Below are 15,591 nucleotides of genomic sequence, written 5' to 3'. Positions count from 1 at the left end.
TCAAGGTGTGGAGTAGCAATATTGAGATATTTCTGAATTATGGAAGAGAGGCAAGCACATTCAGACATTCCCTTAAGCAACTAATCCTTTCCTTCCTGATGAAGAATTGTCTACAGTGTGCTTCTGGCTGCGTGGTTTTATGCACTGAATCTGCGTGGTAGACTTTGGCACATTTCTAAATGTGCTAAGCAGCAGCTTCTGTTACAGGGCAGCATGAAGACATCAAGCAGATTAACAAACCTTGGAGGGGATGACGTGAAAGAAGTGAAGAGCTCTCTAGCATTCAATTGGCCCAGTGTGGCAAATTGCTTATGTTTATATCATGTTGAAATGGGGATAATTTTGTCGGGGCATGACTATGTCAATGCAGGTCCTGTTGATTAAAGCTAGGAATCAGGAAACTCTAAATTGATGGGGTTTATTGTGTGAGGTGTCCCACGAAGAAGAGATCACGGTGAAACTGGCTGCAAGTTAATTCTTATAACTGTCAAAAAAGGCCATTTGGAATAGAAGGAATGTGCTCTAATTAAGAAACACAATAGGACTGTAAATTCAGAGAAGCTCCAGGGAGAGGGAAAAGTTGCTTTTGCCACATTTCTGTGTTGTAACTTAAAGGCTACGCCTGGTGGAAAACTGAGCCATATTTAGTGTAAAAGCAGATTCTGCCCCTCTGCTGGACAAAGTACCAAGAAATGGGTGAAAAAAATAAGGAGGATTAAAGGACTCAAGTGAGAAAGAGGAGAATCTGTCTTGAGCAGAAAGAGCAGAGAAGACATGGAGTAATGTCGGCAGAGAGCTCTGCAGGACAATGCAGTGGGCGTTAGCTGTTATTTCCTCAGGCATGTAGTGATACTGCTGCCTACAACACCCATGTGTTTTCCTTTTCAGTAACATTGCAGGAGATGAACACAGAATACGATTTATATTTCCTTGGCTCTGGCAAATGTATGATAAAAATTCAATAACCATGCCGTGAATTAATATGATGACCCCAAAATCTGATGAGATGTAGTTGGACAAAATGGTTGTCCTTTGAGAATTGAGTCCTGCTTGAGTGGGAAGGATGGAGCTGATTGGTTATCAGTACTTGGAACAGCACCATGAGGCTCCAGAATTAAAATAAACTGTCTCAGAGTCATTCTGGTTGTCCCCAGAAAGTGAACATCTCTAAGCATTTTGAAATGGGTAGTTGGAAGGAAAAGCAATTTGGGGTGGTGTCAGGGGTGCCAGGGGTGTTGCCAAGTCAGCCTCACTTTCATATCCCAGCAGAGCTTACAACACCTTGTTGTGCTTTAGGTGCCAAGCAAAACACTTCTGCTACATCAGCTCCAGCATTTAGATTGCAGCCACAAGAATGGCCATGCTGCTGAGACTGCCATCCCTGGGTATCCGCTGTTATCACACTGCTGTATAAAGCATTGTAGGGCAGCACCCTGGGTCTCCTCAAGCTTTTCAGGGAGTGGTTGTTCTGTTCAGTATCTTTCTTGGGTCCCCCTGTTTAAGCCAAAACCTTTCATGTTAATCTCTTGTTTTTCTTCATTGGGCTCCCAGGCTCCATGCCATTTTCTCTCTCCAGCCCACACAAATAAATCTTTTTCCAGGAAAGTTTTTAGTTTCATTAAGACTGACTTCAGTCAGTATTTGCTGTGGAAATCTGCAAGAACAGCTTACTGTGCCAAGACTAAAACTTACAACTAAAGGCAGAACAGGGCGTGCATAAAATTTTACTCCCCTCTGTGCACTCTCCATTTTCTTCAGCTCATGGAATGCAGACGTTCTGAGTCACAGGCTGTATCACTGTGGTTAATAGCACTAAATGGGTTTTTCATCCCCTTATTCATCTGCTTTTTAAGCTCATTGTGTTTTGGTATCACAATATTCTGCAGCCACGATTTGAGTTTATTCACAGTATGAAAAGTTGTTTCCTTTTGTCATAAACTTGTCTCATCTATGAGAATTCATGGGCATCAGAAAAGAACAGTGACATGACACCTATTCACCACTTATGGCTATTGGGACCCATGCGGTATCCCCTCCTAACAGACAAGTATTTTTCTGTTTCAGGACAGTGCAGGACAATCCTAGCTTTGGATTGTCCTAACTGGTTTTTGATGCTGCCTTTCCTGGGATGTGGTGTTTGTTTGAAGAAGAGGAATAGATAGAATATTTAGTACAGCTTAAGCAAAGAATTTTGTCGGAAGGTTTTTAAGAACCCAGAAACACTCTGTCAATCAGATTCACACTTTTCTAAATAATCACTAACTTCTCAGAAGCATTCAAGTAGGTTTGAAACATGAATTCTTGTTTTTAAAAAAATTAAATATATATGTATATATGAATTCCTCATTTTATCAAAGCAAAAACAAGTATTTCTACAAGGTTGATGGGGAAGACAGCATTTAGACAGTATGAAAATGGATGGAAATTTAGGTATGGCAACAGTGGCCTTTCTAGCAATGCAGCAAAATTGTTTAGTTATGGCAAAAGAAAGAGAACAGAACCCCCAAATTATGGTGTCTGTTTCATTACCTCTGTCAAACACTAGGTCTTGCCTGTGGCATCTAGACTGAGTGAGATGCTTTTCTGGAGCTTCTGGACACCTTCTAGAAGCAAAAGCATCTTCTTCCTAACAGATGCAGATTTTTGCCAGGCTGTTTTTGAAACATACTCCCTCGTTTCATTGAAATTGGCCAGAAGATTCAGTTCTTCAAATCCAAAAAAACAAAGTTATCATCAATACAGCAGGACTTGATTGAAATCTCTGATGACAAATGCTTCACTAACACATTTCAAGATTCTGAAATACTAATGAAGCCTTCTTTTTGCTTCTTTTGAGAAGAATTAGTGGGCTAACGCAGTTAATGAGAGTTAATCAAATAGTTTCACTGTGCTGCAAAATGTAATAGCTGTCAACCCACCTCCATTATACACTGTTCCTTTACCAACCCACACTTCTGTGATTTCTTTGATCTTTTCTAGAACCCCAAATCCTCCACAGTCTGACATCATTGTTCTAATGGCTGTGGGAAGGGTAATGTTTAAACTTCCCTTTGTTCAGTGGGAATAAATAACGAAGTGCTTTAAATGGCCACATCTCCCACTCCACGTGTTGTTCAAGAAGAGAAAATATTATAAGTTCTGGCAGCATATCGGTCTCTGTTTCACACAAATTTTAATGTGCTTCCTTGTGCATGGATTTTTCTTAAATGGAATGTGAGACAGACCTTCTGCTTTGCTATAAAGCCATGAGACTCAGACTGCTAACGTTCTCTTTTCAAACATGAAGAGGAAAGCCTGGGTTCACCCTCTTCTCCTAGTCCCTATCAGTTTCCTCTACATTTTTGTGCCCCCCACTGTACAGTAAAATTCAAAAAGCATGACATTTTAAATTAAATATTTCAAGAAGAACAGAGAACACATGGACAATGCCAAAAGAACAGCGTGCAAAGTTGGAGAACTTTCACGTTCTGCTTACGCACAATGATCTTCCAGAATAATGTTGCTTTGTGTGTTTGTTCACTTAGGTTCCTATCTAATTCGCATAAAGCTCCTACATCTCAGATTCACAAAATTAAAATATTATGGTTAAGTTGTTCCTTGGTTCATAAATCGCTTCTTAATTCAACTTATACTTACCTTCCAAAATGAAATGATGTCCAATGACTTCAAATGTTGGCAGGCGTTACAGTAGGTGAGTGTGCATTTAGATTTGACCATGTAGCCAAGGATCGTTTGATCTACCATTTCAGTGGAGCACTACCACACCTAACCCCAAATTTCAGCCTCTGGAAGCACACTTCACATTTTAGTCCCAGTTCTGTTAGTCTTTGCTACAGGATCCTCCAGTTCTTTATGTTTAGATGTTTAAATAACATCTTGTTATTTAAGTAGATTTTGAAATGCTAATGCATGACTTCACAGCCAGTCACATTCCATTAAGTGTTCATTGTTACTGTGCTTTTCAGAACTCCACTAGGATTTCAGATAAAGATTTTTACAAATACAACCAATTTACCTCAGGATTCTTCTGTTTCAGACAGCAGTGAAAACACCATCTAAAGCTTGAGACAGGGAACTGTAAAATTTTTGACTTGATCTTGTTGGTAGAAGCCTAGTAGTTTGTTGTCTCAACCTGTTATGTGAAGGCACATTAAGCAAACAATGGTGAAGACATACTGAAAGCTGCACCAAAGTTCAGCAACAACCACACACCAGTGTGCAGTTGGCATTGGGAGGGCTGAACCAGGACATGGGGAGGGCACAGTGCAGTGCAGACTCAAGTTATGGCAAATAATGACTTTTAATACATTGGATAAACACAGTCTAGTGAACAGCGAAAAATCATGCAGCTGTGCTTTCTGTTTTAAAAATGGAATTTGAGAATGGATTTCAAGATTACTGAAAAGAAGTCATAAATTATTTGGTATACTTATGACTCCCAAAAGATATTTAAAAAATAAAACCTGCAGACAAGGAAGATTCTTTTTAAAATCAACTGCAATATGGCTTAGAAGACTTTTAAAAACCCATTCCAACAAATAAATATTGATGGACAAAGTAGGTGGTATGCATCATGCAGAGGAATCTGCATTGATATCTTCCCGTCTAGGAAACAGACAAAGCAACAGAGTACATCACAGAACAGTGAAGATCTTTTATTTTCTCCTTTCTTTCTGAAAACATGCAGAACCTTTGCTTACAAGATTAAGAAAAAATACAGTGGGGAAAAAATGCAACAAGGAGAACCCTAAGGCAGACCAGAAGGAAAACTATGCATAAACAGTTAGGCCTTAATCTCTACGTATAGTTCTAATACAGTTACATGAACTGTGAGCTCCCAGGACTAAAATGGTTATGTCGTTGTAGCGTTAACATGAACCATAAGCAGTTCAAAGCTGCTACACTTACATAGAACAGCAGCACACTTATGATGGAAACCTGGCTGTCCAGCCTGATCCAAGAAGACATCTTCACTAGAGTTAAGCGTGGCAACGATGGGACAAGAAACAAATGTGACAGTAGTCGTGCACCTAAATCTGCATCAACAACGACAGAAGATCATATTACTGCAGCACTCTGCATTCATATCTTCTATTTTCACCACTGTGCTCAAAATGACCACAATCTGTACCAACAGTGGCAGAAAGGACTACAGAGAATGAGGACTATGACCCACAACTGAAGACAGATGCTTCAATCCTACAGCTTTCCTATGGGAAAAGGATGTGCACTGCCACTTCCCTAAACCTACAGGCAAAAAGACAGAACACAGATTAAGATGAGAAGTGAGAGAAACAAAACTAGCCACACTTGCAAATAAAAATGTATTTAAACAGATGGTTCCACAATAACGTGCTATTAAACTGAAGGATTCTCATGCAAAACGTGATAAAGAACATCTACATCTCTGTCACTCATTAAGACTCAAACTGCACCCTTCCTAATGTTTTATAAGTAAATGCTGTCTTTAAGAAAACTCCAAATCCCAAGCAATTACTAATTATTTACTGTTCTTAGGGCACCTCTGTGATTCCTGGAAGACAGTGTATTTGCTAAGGAATGCAAAACACTTCCCTTATGGCAAAATTCTTTCCGATAATGAAACTGTTGCATGAGATATGCTGGCTAGAGGATACAAAACATTCCTCCTGATAAAAGGAGTTGCATTAAAAAATTCACTATTTCTCCACATGCAACATCCTCTCACTGTGTGTTAAAATACAACATGTTCAATAGGTCTTTGTTTCTTTGAAGTATCAATAGCATTCAGATAACAGGTTCAAGCAACTTCCCATTCTGCCCACAGGCTGGAAAGCAGAGCAATGCCTGGCACCACTTTTTAGCAGCAGTTTAAACCAGCAGAAATGGCCCTGTTCAGTTCATCCCCAGTGCTGCTGACTTATCCAGTGCGTACAGCTGGCTCCACAATTCATACAAAGTCTGATGGAACAGCACAATTTAATTTTAACACTCGACCAAACACCTTCCAGGAACCTCTAGACACAGAAATAAGACTTAAGTAAAGCACAAAAAAAAAGATTCAAGCCGAACGCTTTTAGCAGTTTCAATTACTTTGAGCTTCTGTAACAAAATTGGCATTGAAAACATTAAGAAAAAAAAGAACCGAAATACTTCCTCTTCAAGAAAATACTTTTCCACAGTGAAACCAACCACAGAATTCCAGTAATAACAAATACCAATTACTCCTAGAAATACCTTCCTTAGCTAAAAATTGCCATGATAAAGCCCCCACCTCTCCTGTTTTCATATCTGCGTCCACATACTTCCGTGTAACACTCGCTCAGGGCACACACCATGCCATGTGATTGGCACCTCAGGGTATTTTAATGATTTAGAAATACATGGCCAATGCTGTCAGTTCACAGGGGTGACTGTACTGAGAAATAGTGATGAGTAGCTGAGAACTCGCTCTATCAAAAACTGTTTGCATGCTCTTTGCATCTGCTGCACGAACCAAGGAAATAAAGAGGAAGCATTACTTGCACAGCAGTGCATGCGTATCTCTGTCCCTTGCATTTTGACTTGTTATGAAAAAACGCTATTTCCTCCGTTGCTCAGAACACAGAATTCACTGTATTCTCTATCAATGACATTCTCTGTGCACTTCAGAGCTATTACCCAAAAGATTAAAAAAATAAAAATCTGCACACAAGGAAGATTATTTTTAAATTCAACTGTATTATAGCTTAGAAGACTTTCAAAAACCCATTCTCATAAATACAAAGAAAGTAGGTTGCACACAGCTTACACAGGAGTCTGCATTGATCTCTTCCCATCTAGGAGCGTGATTTTTATATGAACTGCTACTGAAGGATCTCTGAGCCACACGGGATACAGATGTACCCAGAAGCATCTCTGGATGTACCACAGCACACATCATCCACCTGCTTCAGAAAACTATTCCGGGTGGCAGAACAAGCTTGCTATGACCTCTCAGGGCTCTGATGTATTCCCAAGGATCAACCCCCATCTCTTCACTTATGGCATAAGTTTTGCAACTGGTTCTGCTCCAACAACAGCAGCTTCTTCCTTCCTCTTTCTCCAACACTGGGGCAACTCTAAGGCCATAAGCACCAACTCAACACCCCAACACACCACCGTGCTTTGCTCAACGCAGGACACTGTCACAATACCATCACTGTGGCACTGTGCTGTCACAAATTGGCCTCTGGTTCTGAGCCCTATTACCAGAGGGTCCTGCCCCTGGAACTCCAGTCACTGAGCGGGCGATACCAGAGGCTGCATCAAGCTCCAGAGCAGAGCAATTTCTTTGCCCGGGAGGCAGGATGGAGTGCCCACCAGCCAAGAGGCAGCGGCTAATGGGGGGGCTTCACACCATCGAGCCGACGGAGGTAGGCCCACCTGAGAGCGAAGACAAGCCCACGGAGGTAGATTCAGGACCCGAGGAAGAGCCAATGGAGATCGATCCACCTCCACCAGAGCCCAACCACCGGCAGGTCACCACTCTCAGGCTGCGTGGGAGGACACCCAGACCCCATCCCTACCATCGCAGCGGGGTGGGGTCCTGTCCACCTCGCCCCACATGGCTGCCTCAGTGCCAGTGCTGAACATCCTATCCTATAAGTACATTATTAGTCAGGACAGCCCCACATTTCAGACCACCTCGTGGGCTCACAGGGAACATTCACCTCCTGGGAATTCTTCTTTTGACAGCCAAGGATCCCGTGAACCCCTCCTTCCCATCCCCACCCACTCCCTCACCAAGACCCCCCATCTCTTATTCACCAAGAGGAAGCAGGGAGAGCAGCACCGACATCCTCTGAGCTTCTGCACCGGGGCAACAGGAGGAGTACGGCGGAGGAACCTGATCTGCCTGAGGCCACGAGGAGGGCTCAGAGCTGGTACAGAGGAGGCTGCTGCTCTGGAGAAGCCAAAGACTTGGGTGCTGACAACATTAACCCACAACATTAATCAGAACAGTAAATGCTCCTCTTTTTTTGTGGAAGTTGAGAGTCTGTGTGTGGATTCCTGTGTCTGCTCCTGGTCTCCCCAGCATGGGAAAGACATGGCCATATGGGGAGAGGGAGGGACAGCACACCGGGCATCCCATGGCAGGCTGAGGGAGCTGTCTTTGGTCAGTGTGAAGGACAGACAGCACAGGGGGGCTGAGTGTTACCTACAGCTGCTGCTGGCAGCGAGGAAGCAGATGAAGCCTGCCTTTTCTCACCAGCCTTGATGTGGAAGGATGAGATGCACGAGGCCCACGCTGCTGCATGGACAGCTCCCAGCTAGGCAAAAAGAAAAGACTGTCATCATGAGGGTGCTCTGCCAAGGAACATCACTGTGCCTCCTCCTCTTAATGACCACCATCACTGGGATGATAGGAAAAGGTTCCTGCCAGAATTCAGTAACTGTTTAGGCAGCAAATGGGGAACAAAATTAGGTCCAAAACCACAAATTTTGGCTGCACTCCTATAATTAGATCTGTGCAGACATGATTCTTCCTTTGCATTACACTTCCTTTCCCACCAGACAGGGGTGGAGGTCCTCTCACACAGATCAGACTGCTGGGTTTGAGTATTTTTATGCAATCTGTTGAATCACTGCACACCTCTTTTGTCTTGCATTACAATTGAATCAGGAAACATGTGGATTAGCCAGGCCACCTGACTGTGAGATGGTTATACTGCATATTCAACCTCACGGACTTTAAAATATCTATCTTCCTTAACCTCAAGTTTCACAATCTTCAAGTTTACCAAGTAATTTTTTACTTGTGGTACAGCTAAAGGGAAGTTTTCTTATTGTATTTCAACATTAGCGTGCTGCCCAGCAGTACTTGGCATTTTTGGCATGCTAATTTCACACCCATATATGCCACCTCTCTACAGAAGCCCCTTCTGTGTCTTTTTACAGAGTGCTTAAGCTTGGCTAGAAGATGAGTGTAGATGGGCAAGTTGTATCAGGAGTATTTATTTAAATGTTGAAATACTTCAGCAAATGTTATTAATTCAGCATCAGAGCTTAAGCTTTGCTTAAGTATAGTTTTCCCCTCTGGTGATAATGCTACTATCCCAAGAGCCATCCTGCAGAAGAAGAAGACAAGGAAGAGTATAGAAAGCCTAGATCTTTACTGCAGTTGGTACTTTCACATGTGTTATGCTTCCTTTTTAGGTTTCTTCTAAATGAACTGACTGGTGGCTAGTAGGAACTGTACTATTAAAGCCCTGATTGGTTAGGACCCCATCTTGTCATGAGCTAATGCTTAGAGACTAAAAGATATCCTATAGTCATTTATGCATGTCTTTAACACTTTCCTTCATTAGTTCTACAACCAGATGCTGTCAATACATTTAATATAGAGTAATGCAAACAAAGGGTCTTTAAGAACCCCCATAGCCCTGTCTTGTCATTCAGACTTGAAATCTCACCTGTGGTGCTTATGAAGTTATCTGGTCCACTGGAAGGAAAGTGCTAATAGACAGAAGTCTTCAAAAACAAAACAAAACAAAAAACAAGCAGGAGAAGGAAGGTTGTCTCTTCCTTTGTAAGTACTCAAGATGAGGCCTTCAAATATTTTGATGTATTAACCCATCGTAAACAAAATAATGACCCTCAAAGAGTCTCACACAAAATGAAATCTACAAAAGCAAAATACCTATTAATTTTATTATGAGATTAAGTTTCTAGACTGAATACAATTTAGGGAAGAAGTAGTAAAGTAATAATGGAAAGAAAAAGCTACTGAAAAGGGAAAGTAGTTTAGCTTCGTACCAAAAAAAGCAAAGAACAGAAAAGCACTTTAAAAGACAGACTGCATATATTTGACATAAATCCTTGAAAGTAGATGCTGAAGTTACACAGCTTGTAGTCTTTCTCCTAAGCACTCATTATTCTCTAAACACCGGCAATAATCAGGGAGTAGGAGCTTCTCTTCTACAGAGCTTTTGACATCCTTTGGGGAACCATTCATCAGTGTCATCTGGGGGCCATTTGAAAGTGAGTCAGGATTAGACATGGCCTCAGGTAAACAGTGATGAAATGCAATGGTGTAAATGATTAAACAATCTAGAGAAACAGTAGATAAAAACTTCAGGTAGCCAATGGCAGAGAGAGGAGTGAACTCTGAAGAACAAAGTCAGGGAAGTTAAGAGGTTGTGCAAAAAAACTCTACACAATACAGGATAGAACTTCAATCACAGACAGCTTGGAAAGGAACCATAATACATAAAAATGATGGCGGAAAATAGGAACATAGCTAGAGGCTGAAGGATAAATTAAGACAGCAACATGGAAGGTTTCGTGCCTTATGGAACATCTTCACAAGCACCAAAGGCAGTCATTTTGGGAGAAGGAAACATTCAGTGGATGTGATGGTGTTGTATCATAGAAAGCCACATAGGAAGAAAGCAGGAGAAATTTCTAAATAAGGTTTTAATGGGTTTCCACCTATTCTGAGCAGGACATGGACAAAGAACATAACTAACAAAGCCACAGCTTTCAGAATAATTATATTCACTAAAATGAAACCTATCTAAGTGTAAAATCTTTTATCTGTAGGACTGCAACTGGTGGTGGTCAGTGTCAGGGCCCAGAGGACAAAATTAGGTCTAATCATTGAGTTCAGCCACACCCCTCTGCTCCTCAGTCCTTAAGCTCCACTTAAGTTCAGGACTGAGCACTTCCATTCACACTGAGTTGTAGGGCTGAGTCTCTGGTCTTGTCTTTAGCTTTGATGTTTAACTATAAATGATCATTGTTTCTTGATCTTATTTTTATTGTCTTTTGGTAGTTCCTATTTAAGGCTTCCTTCTTATAGCATATGGAGGTGCTGATGGATTTTGGTGTTCCTGTCTGCTATGCTTAAGCTCTATGAAGCATACCTGTAAGTGTTGGAGTCTGCTTCAGTTCTTTTTTTTCTGCCTTACTTGTACAGATTCTGGTGTTTTCAAACAGTGATTCTCTTCTCTATCCTTTCTGGTATGCTGCGACTAAGAACTGAACAGTGGAAGCAGCTTGCTCTGCTGGAGGGAAGCGCTAGGAAGAATTTCCAAGGGCTCAATGCTCAGTGCAGAGAAAAATGACTTGATGATGAAGGTAGCCTTTTCTAGAACTGTGTTGGTTGTGCAACAATTTTTCTGAGTAAAGCAACTTTCTAGGTATTCAGAATAAAGAATCCTTTGTAGCTAAACTTAATTTGTAGTAATAATTGTTTTTAGGTGGTACTATCCTGGGAGTGAAATTCAACCTGTATATCAGAATTAGAATACAGATGAAAATGGTGTCTCCTGAAAGAGACAGGAAAAGCTAGCTAACATGAATTTAAATGAATCAAATATGTAATGATCAAAAAGGAAAATAACAGTGAAATTAGAATAGACAAATAGAAGATGAATCGTATAAAAGCAGCTGCTGTGAGCCTAACAGGCATCTGTAGATATCAGTGGCATAGCAATCACAATAGGAATTCGGCTTTTGTGTACTAATTGTAATCATAATCGTAATTGCTTTGTTTTAGTAATAGAAAGGTCACCCTTATTTAGCTAGTAGAGAACTAGACACAGCATGTTTAGCTGGTGGTGCTGTGGCAGATTCTGTATTTCATTGCCACGCTGATCCACAAATGTTGTGGCACTGCATTTTCTGTTCAACCTCAAGTTCATCCAAATAGTGTGACAGTTTGGTTGTGCTTTGTTCTGCAGCATAACTGAAGGTACATCTCATGTTGTAACCTATGAAGATGTTCAGCATCTCTTGTAAATGGCTGTAGCTTTAAGAAGAGTGAACAGCTGTTTCTTAAGCCGATAAAGCTACAATGAGCAGCTGATAGAGGGGAAAAATGGTAGAACTTCACTGACTTTATACAGACTATCTAATATCTAGATAGTATAAGCTAAAGTACTTCTGCTAATTAGAGTATTTGATTATTGTTTGATTACTGTAACTGCCAACTGACTGTAAAATGTTAGGGGTTTCATAGTATCATCTTTTGGTGTTCTCTGGGCTGAGTCTGGTATCTTTGCTTGTTCTTGTTATGAGATAATTAGAAGCTTGATGTCATCTAGGGAATGAATGGAAAGATGCTCTTATGGAGGGGGAAAAAAAACCCTAGCTTTTTTGTGGCAAAGAAAATAGGAGATGTGAGCATCTCTGAACCAGGAAGTTCTCAAGACGCATTCCCACCTTGAAGATGTGCCAGTACAGATAAGAACAAACAGTACCACAAGAAAACTCGATTGAGAGGCAGGTTTTTAATTCCATGATAAAACAAAGGTTGCCACTGCATTTTGCATCTGCAGCTGTAGTCCTAGCACCATCATTAGCTCTAGTTTCAAGGTCTGAGTTGCAATGCTTTGTATTTTAGGGAGGATGCATTTTTGACTTGTTCTTGCTCGTCATTGCTGATAGATGGCAGCAAATGAGTACAGATTTTCTGTCTCTATTGTGGCCTGTTCATGCTCAATGGCTTTCTGTAGAATTATTTAAGACCAAAACGGCGCTGATTCCACAGTAAATGTACGACTGCAGTGAAAGACAAAGGCTTGATTTAACATGTTGGAGCATTTACGCAGATGATGAAGCTGCTGTGCTCCTGTTAGCAGCGATGCTGGCGGCGAGTTGTTCTGTGCTGAGCTGGATGCTCGCTTCTGCAGCTGCCCCAGACATCTTAGAAAGGCACTTTTTTGAGCGCTGCTCTGCTCTGAACTTCCCTGTAGTCTTTACATCAAAACACACAACGCAGACTGCGATGCGTCCCCGCGGGGGGAGACGCGGGGCTGCCTACAGGGGGAGGACCAACACAACAACGATTTGATATGAGTCGCAGTCACTCCGCCGCCTCCCGGCACGTCACGTGTCCGGGCGGTGGGAGTGAAGGCCGCAGAGGGGGCAGTCAGGCGGGCGCGCACTGGAAGTTTGGGCCTCGCGAGCCGCCGTCCGCGCGCCGCGCTGAGAGGACGTGGTGGCCCGGTTCGGCTTCGGCCCTGCACCAGCACGGGCGCTATGTCTGCGCTGACTAAAGCCTCCGGCGCGCTCAAGTCGGTGGATTACGAAGTGTTCGGACGAGTGCAAGGTAAAGGCGGGCTCCGCGGGGCGGGGCGGCGGTGCTGAGGCGGTGCCAAGGGCGCGCGGCTCGGGCGGCGGGTGTCTGAGTCTTTGCGCATGCGCGGAGGCGTCGGTGCGGGGCCGGGCGGGCCCACCTCCCCCTGTGTGGGGAGCGGGTGTGCTGCCCAGAGCCCTTACCCGCCTTTTCTGTCACCGTAAACCTACACGGCTGCGTTATTTTGTTGTTGCTCAGAAATGGCCTTGTTTCCAATAATTGCATTGTTTTTTCTTTCTTTTCTAGGTGTTTGTTTCAGGATGGTAAGGCAGTGTCTGATTTACCAGTTCTACCTCCCAGCATGGCATTTCCAGCGCTAAGAATAGGGCAGCAGATCTCTGGGCTGTAAACGTATCCACTTGGTGGCTTGAGTTCTAACTTTAGTACTGTGTTTAAAAGAGGGCTTTTTAAAATAAATGTATTTATATTAAAAATATTTTTAGAAACTTATTAGTGTGTTGTTTGTGTGGTTTCTAAAGGCTGCCTGGTTTGTGTTGTAACAGCTGAAATACAGACATACAGATAGACAAATCTTGAGAAAGGTTAATTCTCAAGTGCTGAGTGCTGGCTTCCAAAGCTGCATGCTCTAGCTGAAGTTATTAGTTGCTATTACAGTGCCAGTATTTAAGGAAGCTTATATTCCCTTATAGCAGAGAGAGATACGGTCTCTGTGGCTGTTGTCCCTGCTGAAGTTCAGTGGTTCTGAACTGCATGTTTGGATGGTAAACCAAGAAACAAGAGACATATTTTTCAGCAGCTTTGTTGGAACATAGCGAGCTGTCTTTAATATTAGATCTAAAAGCATAGCTTATATATTGTGAAATAGTTCAAAATTGCTAGTGATAAATGATACAGCGCAGTATATCTTTAATTTTGCTCTACAAAGTGGGAAGTGTCCCAGTACATCATGTGGTGGGCAGGTGCAAGCTTGCTCTGACTTGTTTTGGGCTGACCTGGAGTCATGTGAAAACACACCAGAGTGCCAGTCCTGTGCTTATAATCAATGTTGGGAAAGACCTTGTCAGCTGCATTCCTATGCTTTTGGGCAACTTGGTAGGGAGAAGTGGCTTATAGTCAACTTAAAAAATGTTTTTCATAAGTATCAGCACCATTCTGCTGCCTAGGTAGACCACCTCTGGATTTTTCTATTTTGTAATGGAGTTACGTGACCTGAAGTTTGGGTGTTGGCACTTAGCATAATTGTCTAGAGAGTTTATGTGCTGCATATCTTGTCATTGAACGTGTAAGAAGCCAAATGAGATGTTAATGAAACAGAGTACTAGGTATTAGCTGTTAGATTTTGTTCTTTGTAGCCCCCTGGGCAATGAAACTATTGGATTTCTGTAGAACAGCCGTTCTGTTCCCTGCCATTTCAGGGCTCAAGCACAAGTTATGAAAACCATGCAGATGTACTTCATATGTACATGACAAAATAAAGAGAAAGCTTGAAAAAGAAAAACCAACATGCAGGATACTTCAAAGTGCCTGAGTTTTGCTGCTGTTTTTAGATATCCAGCAGATAAGGGTGGGACTTAAGGGTGAAAGTAAGATGGAAGGATTTAGACTGAAACTAGGGAGAAAGACCCCTAAGTTTATGTTTTAAAGATCTTAGAGACTGATAGTTGAAGAGACAAATGAACAGTGGTAGGAGCTATGTAGGAAGCAATACCTAACTTGGAGAAGTAGAAGGAGTGCTGTGGGATTAGTTGAATTCTGTGTTTAAAATGTTTTAAAAAAAAAAAAAAGCAGCCTTTAAACAAAGAGAACAAGTATTTGACTGTTCTGTGAATGAAAAGCTTGCACTGTCAGATTTCTATGTGTGTGCAAATGATAAAGCAAACAGCAGGATGACTTCATTATGAGCAGGGTAAGGAACCATCATCTGTAGCATGTGTTTTGTTTTTTTTTAAGAAAAGTATTAGGAAGTGTGTAAATGGATGAGTATTAGGAAGTGTGTAAAGGGATTAAATCATGATTTGTTATGTGTATGTGAAATGTCATGCTTGCTCAACAGAATCCTGCTTCTGCTGCAGTTGCAGGGCTGACAGGGACATCTCAGTGTCTGAGTATGTGCATGACCAGGTGTTTTTTGTTTTGTTTTTAATATTGGTCTTAAGTAGTATGTTGATGGTGTATGTCCTGACACTAACTGTCATTTTTTCATTACTCTTCATATCAGTACACAGAAGAGGAAGCTAGGAAATTGGGAGTGGTTGGCTGGGTTAAAAACACCAGTCAAGGAACAGTGACAGGCCAAGTTCAGGGCCCAGAAGATAAAGTAAACGCCATGTAAGTATCCTTTGTTTCTTTTGGTCTTACTAGTGTAATTTATAGAAGTATTCATAATGCAGAGTAACGAGTTAATTCTTTTATCAGTTACTTAACAATGCTTTCCAGTAATTAGCATTGGTTTTATTTGGGGAGTTCAGGAGGCATGTTCTTTAAGCTGCAAAAGGTCTTTTTGTTTTAACCATAGTTTGTGGCATCAGACAGTTTTGATTTCTACTGTC

At 41.8% G+C, this 15,591-nt stretch overlaps 1 protein-coding gene across 1 annotated transcript in view; it reads left to right on the top strand.

Annotated features, from left to right (window-relative positions):
* Positions 1 to 12,958: 12,958 nt before the first annotated feature.
* Positions 12,959 to 15,591, top strand: part of ACYP2 (acylphosphatase 2) — a 43,712-nt gene continuing 41,079 nt past the window's right edge. Inside the window, exons 1-3 of the mRNA XM_065739464.1 lie at positions 12,959 to 13,054; positions 13,328 to 13,344; positions 15,261 to 15,370. Coding sequence (XP_065595536.1) covers positions 12,985 to 13,054; positions 13,328 to 13,344; positions 15,261 to 15,370 — 197 coding nt within the window. The 5' untranslated portion in view covers positions 12,959 to 12,984. The remainder of the gene's footprint in view (positions 13,055 to 13,327; positions 13,345 to 15,260; positions 15,371 to 15,591) is intronic.

The sequence above is a fragment of the Cyrtonyx montezumae genome, unplaced genomic scaffold (genome assembly GCF_038088225.1).
Source record: "Cyrtonyx montezumae isolate F1298 unplaced genomic scaffold, pur_monq_1.0 scaffold_24, whole genome shotgun sequence".
Taxonomy (NCBI): Eukaryota; Metazoa; Chordata; class Aves; order Galliformes; family Odontophoridae; genus Cyrtonyx; species Cyrtonyx montezumae.
Note: the sequence above shows the minus strand (reverse complement) of the source record. Positions and strands in the feature narration are given on the sequence as shown.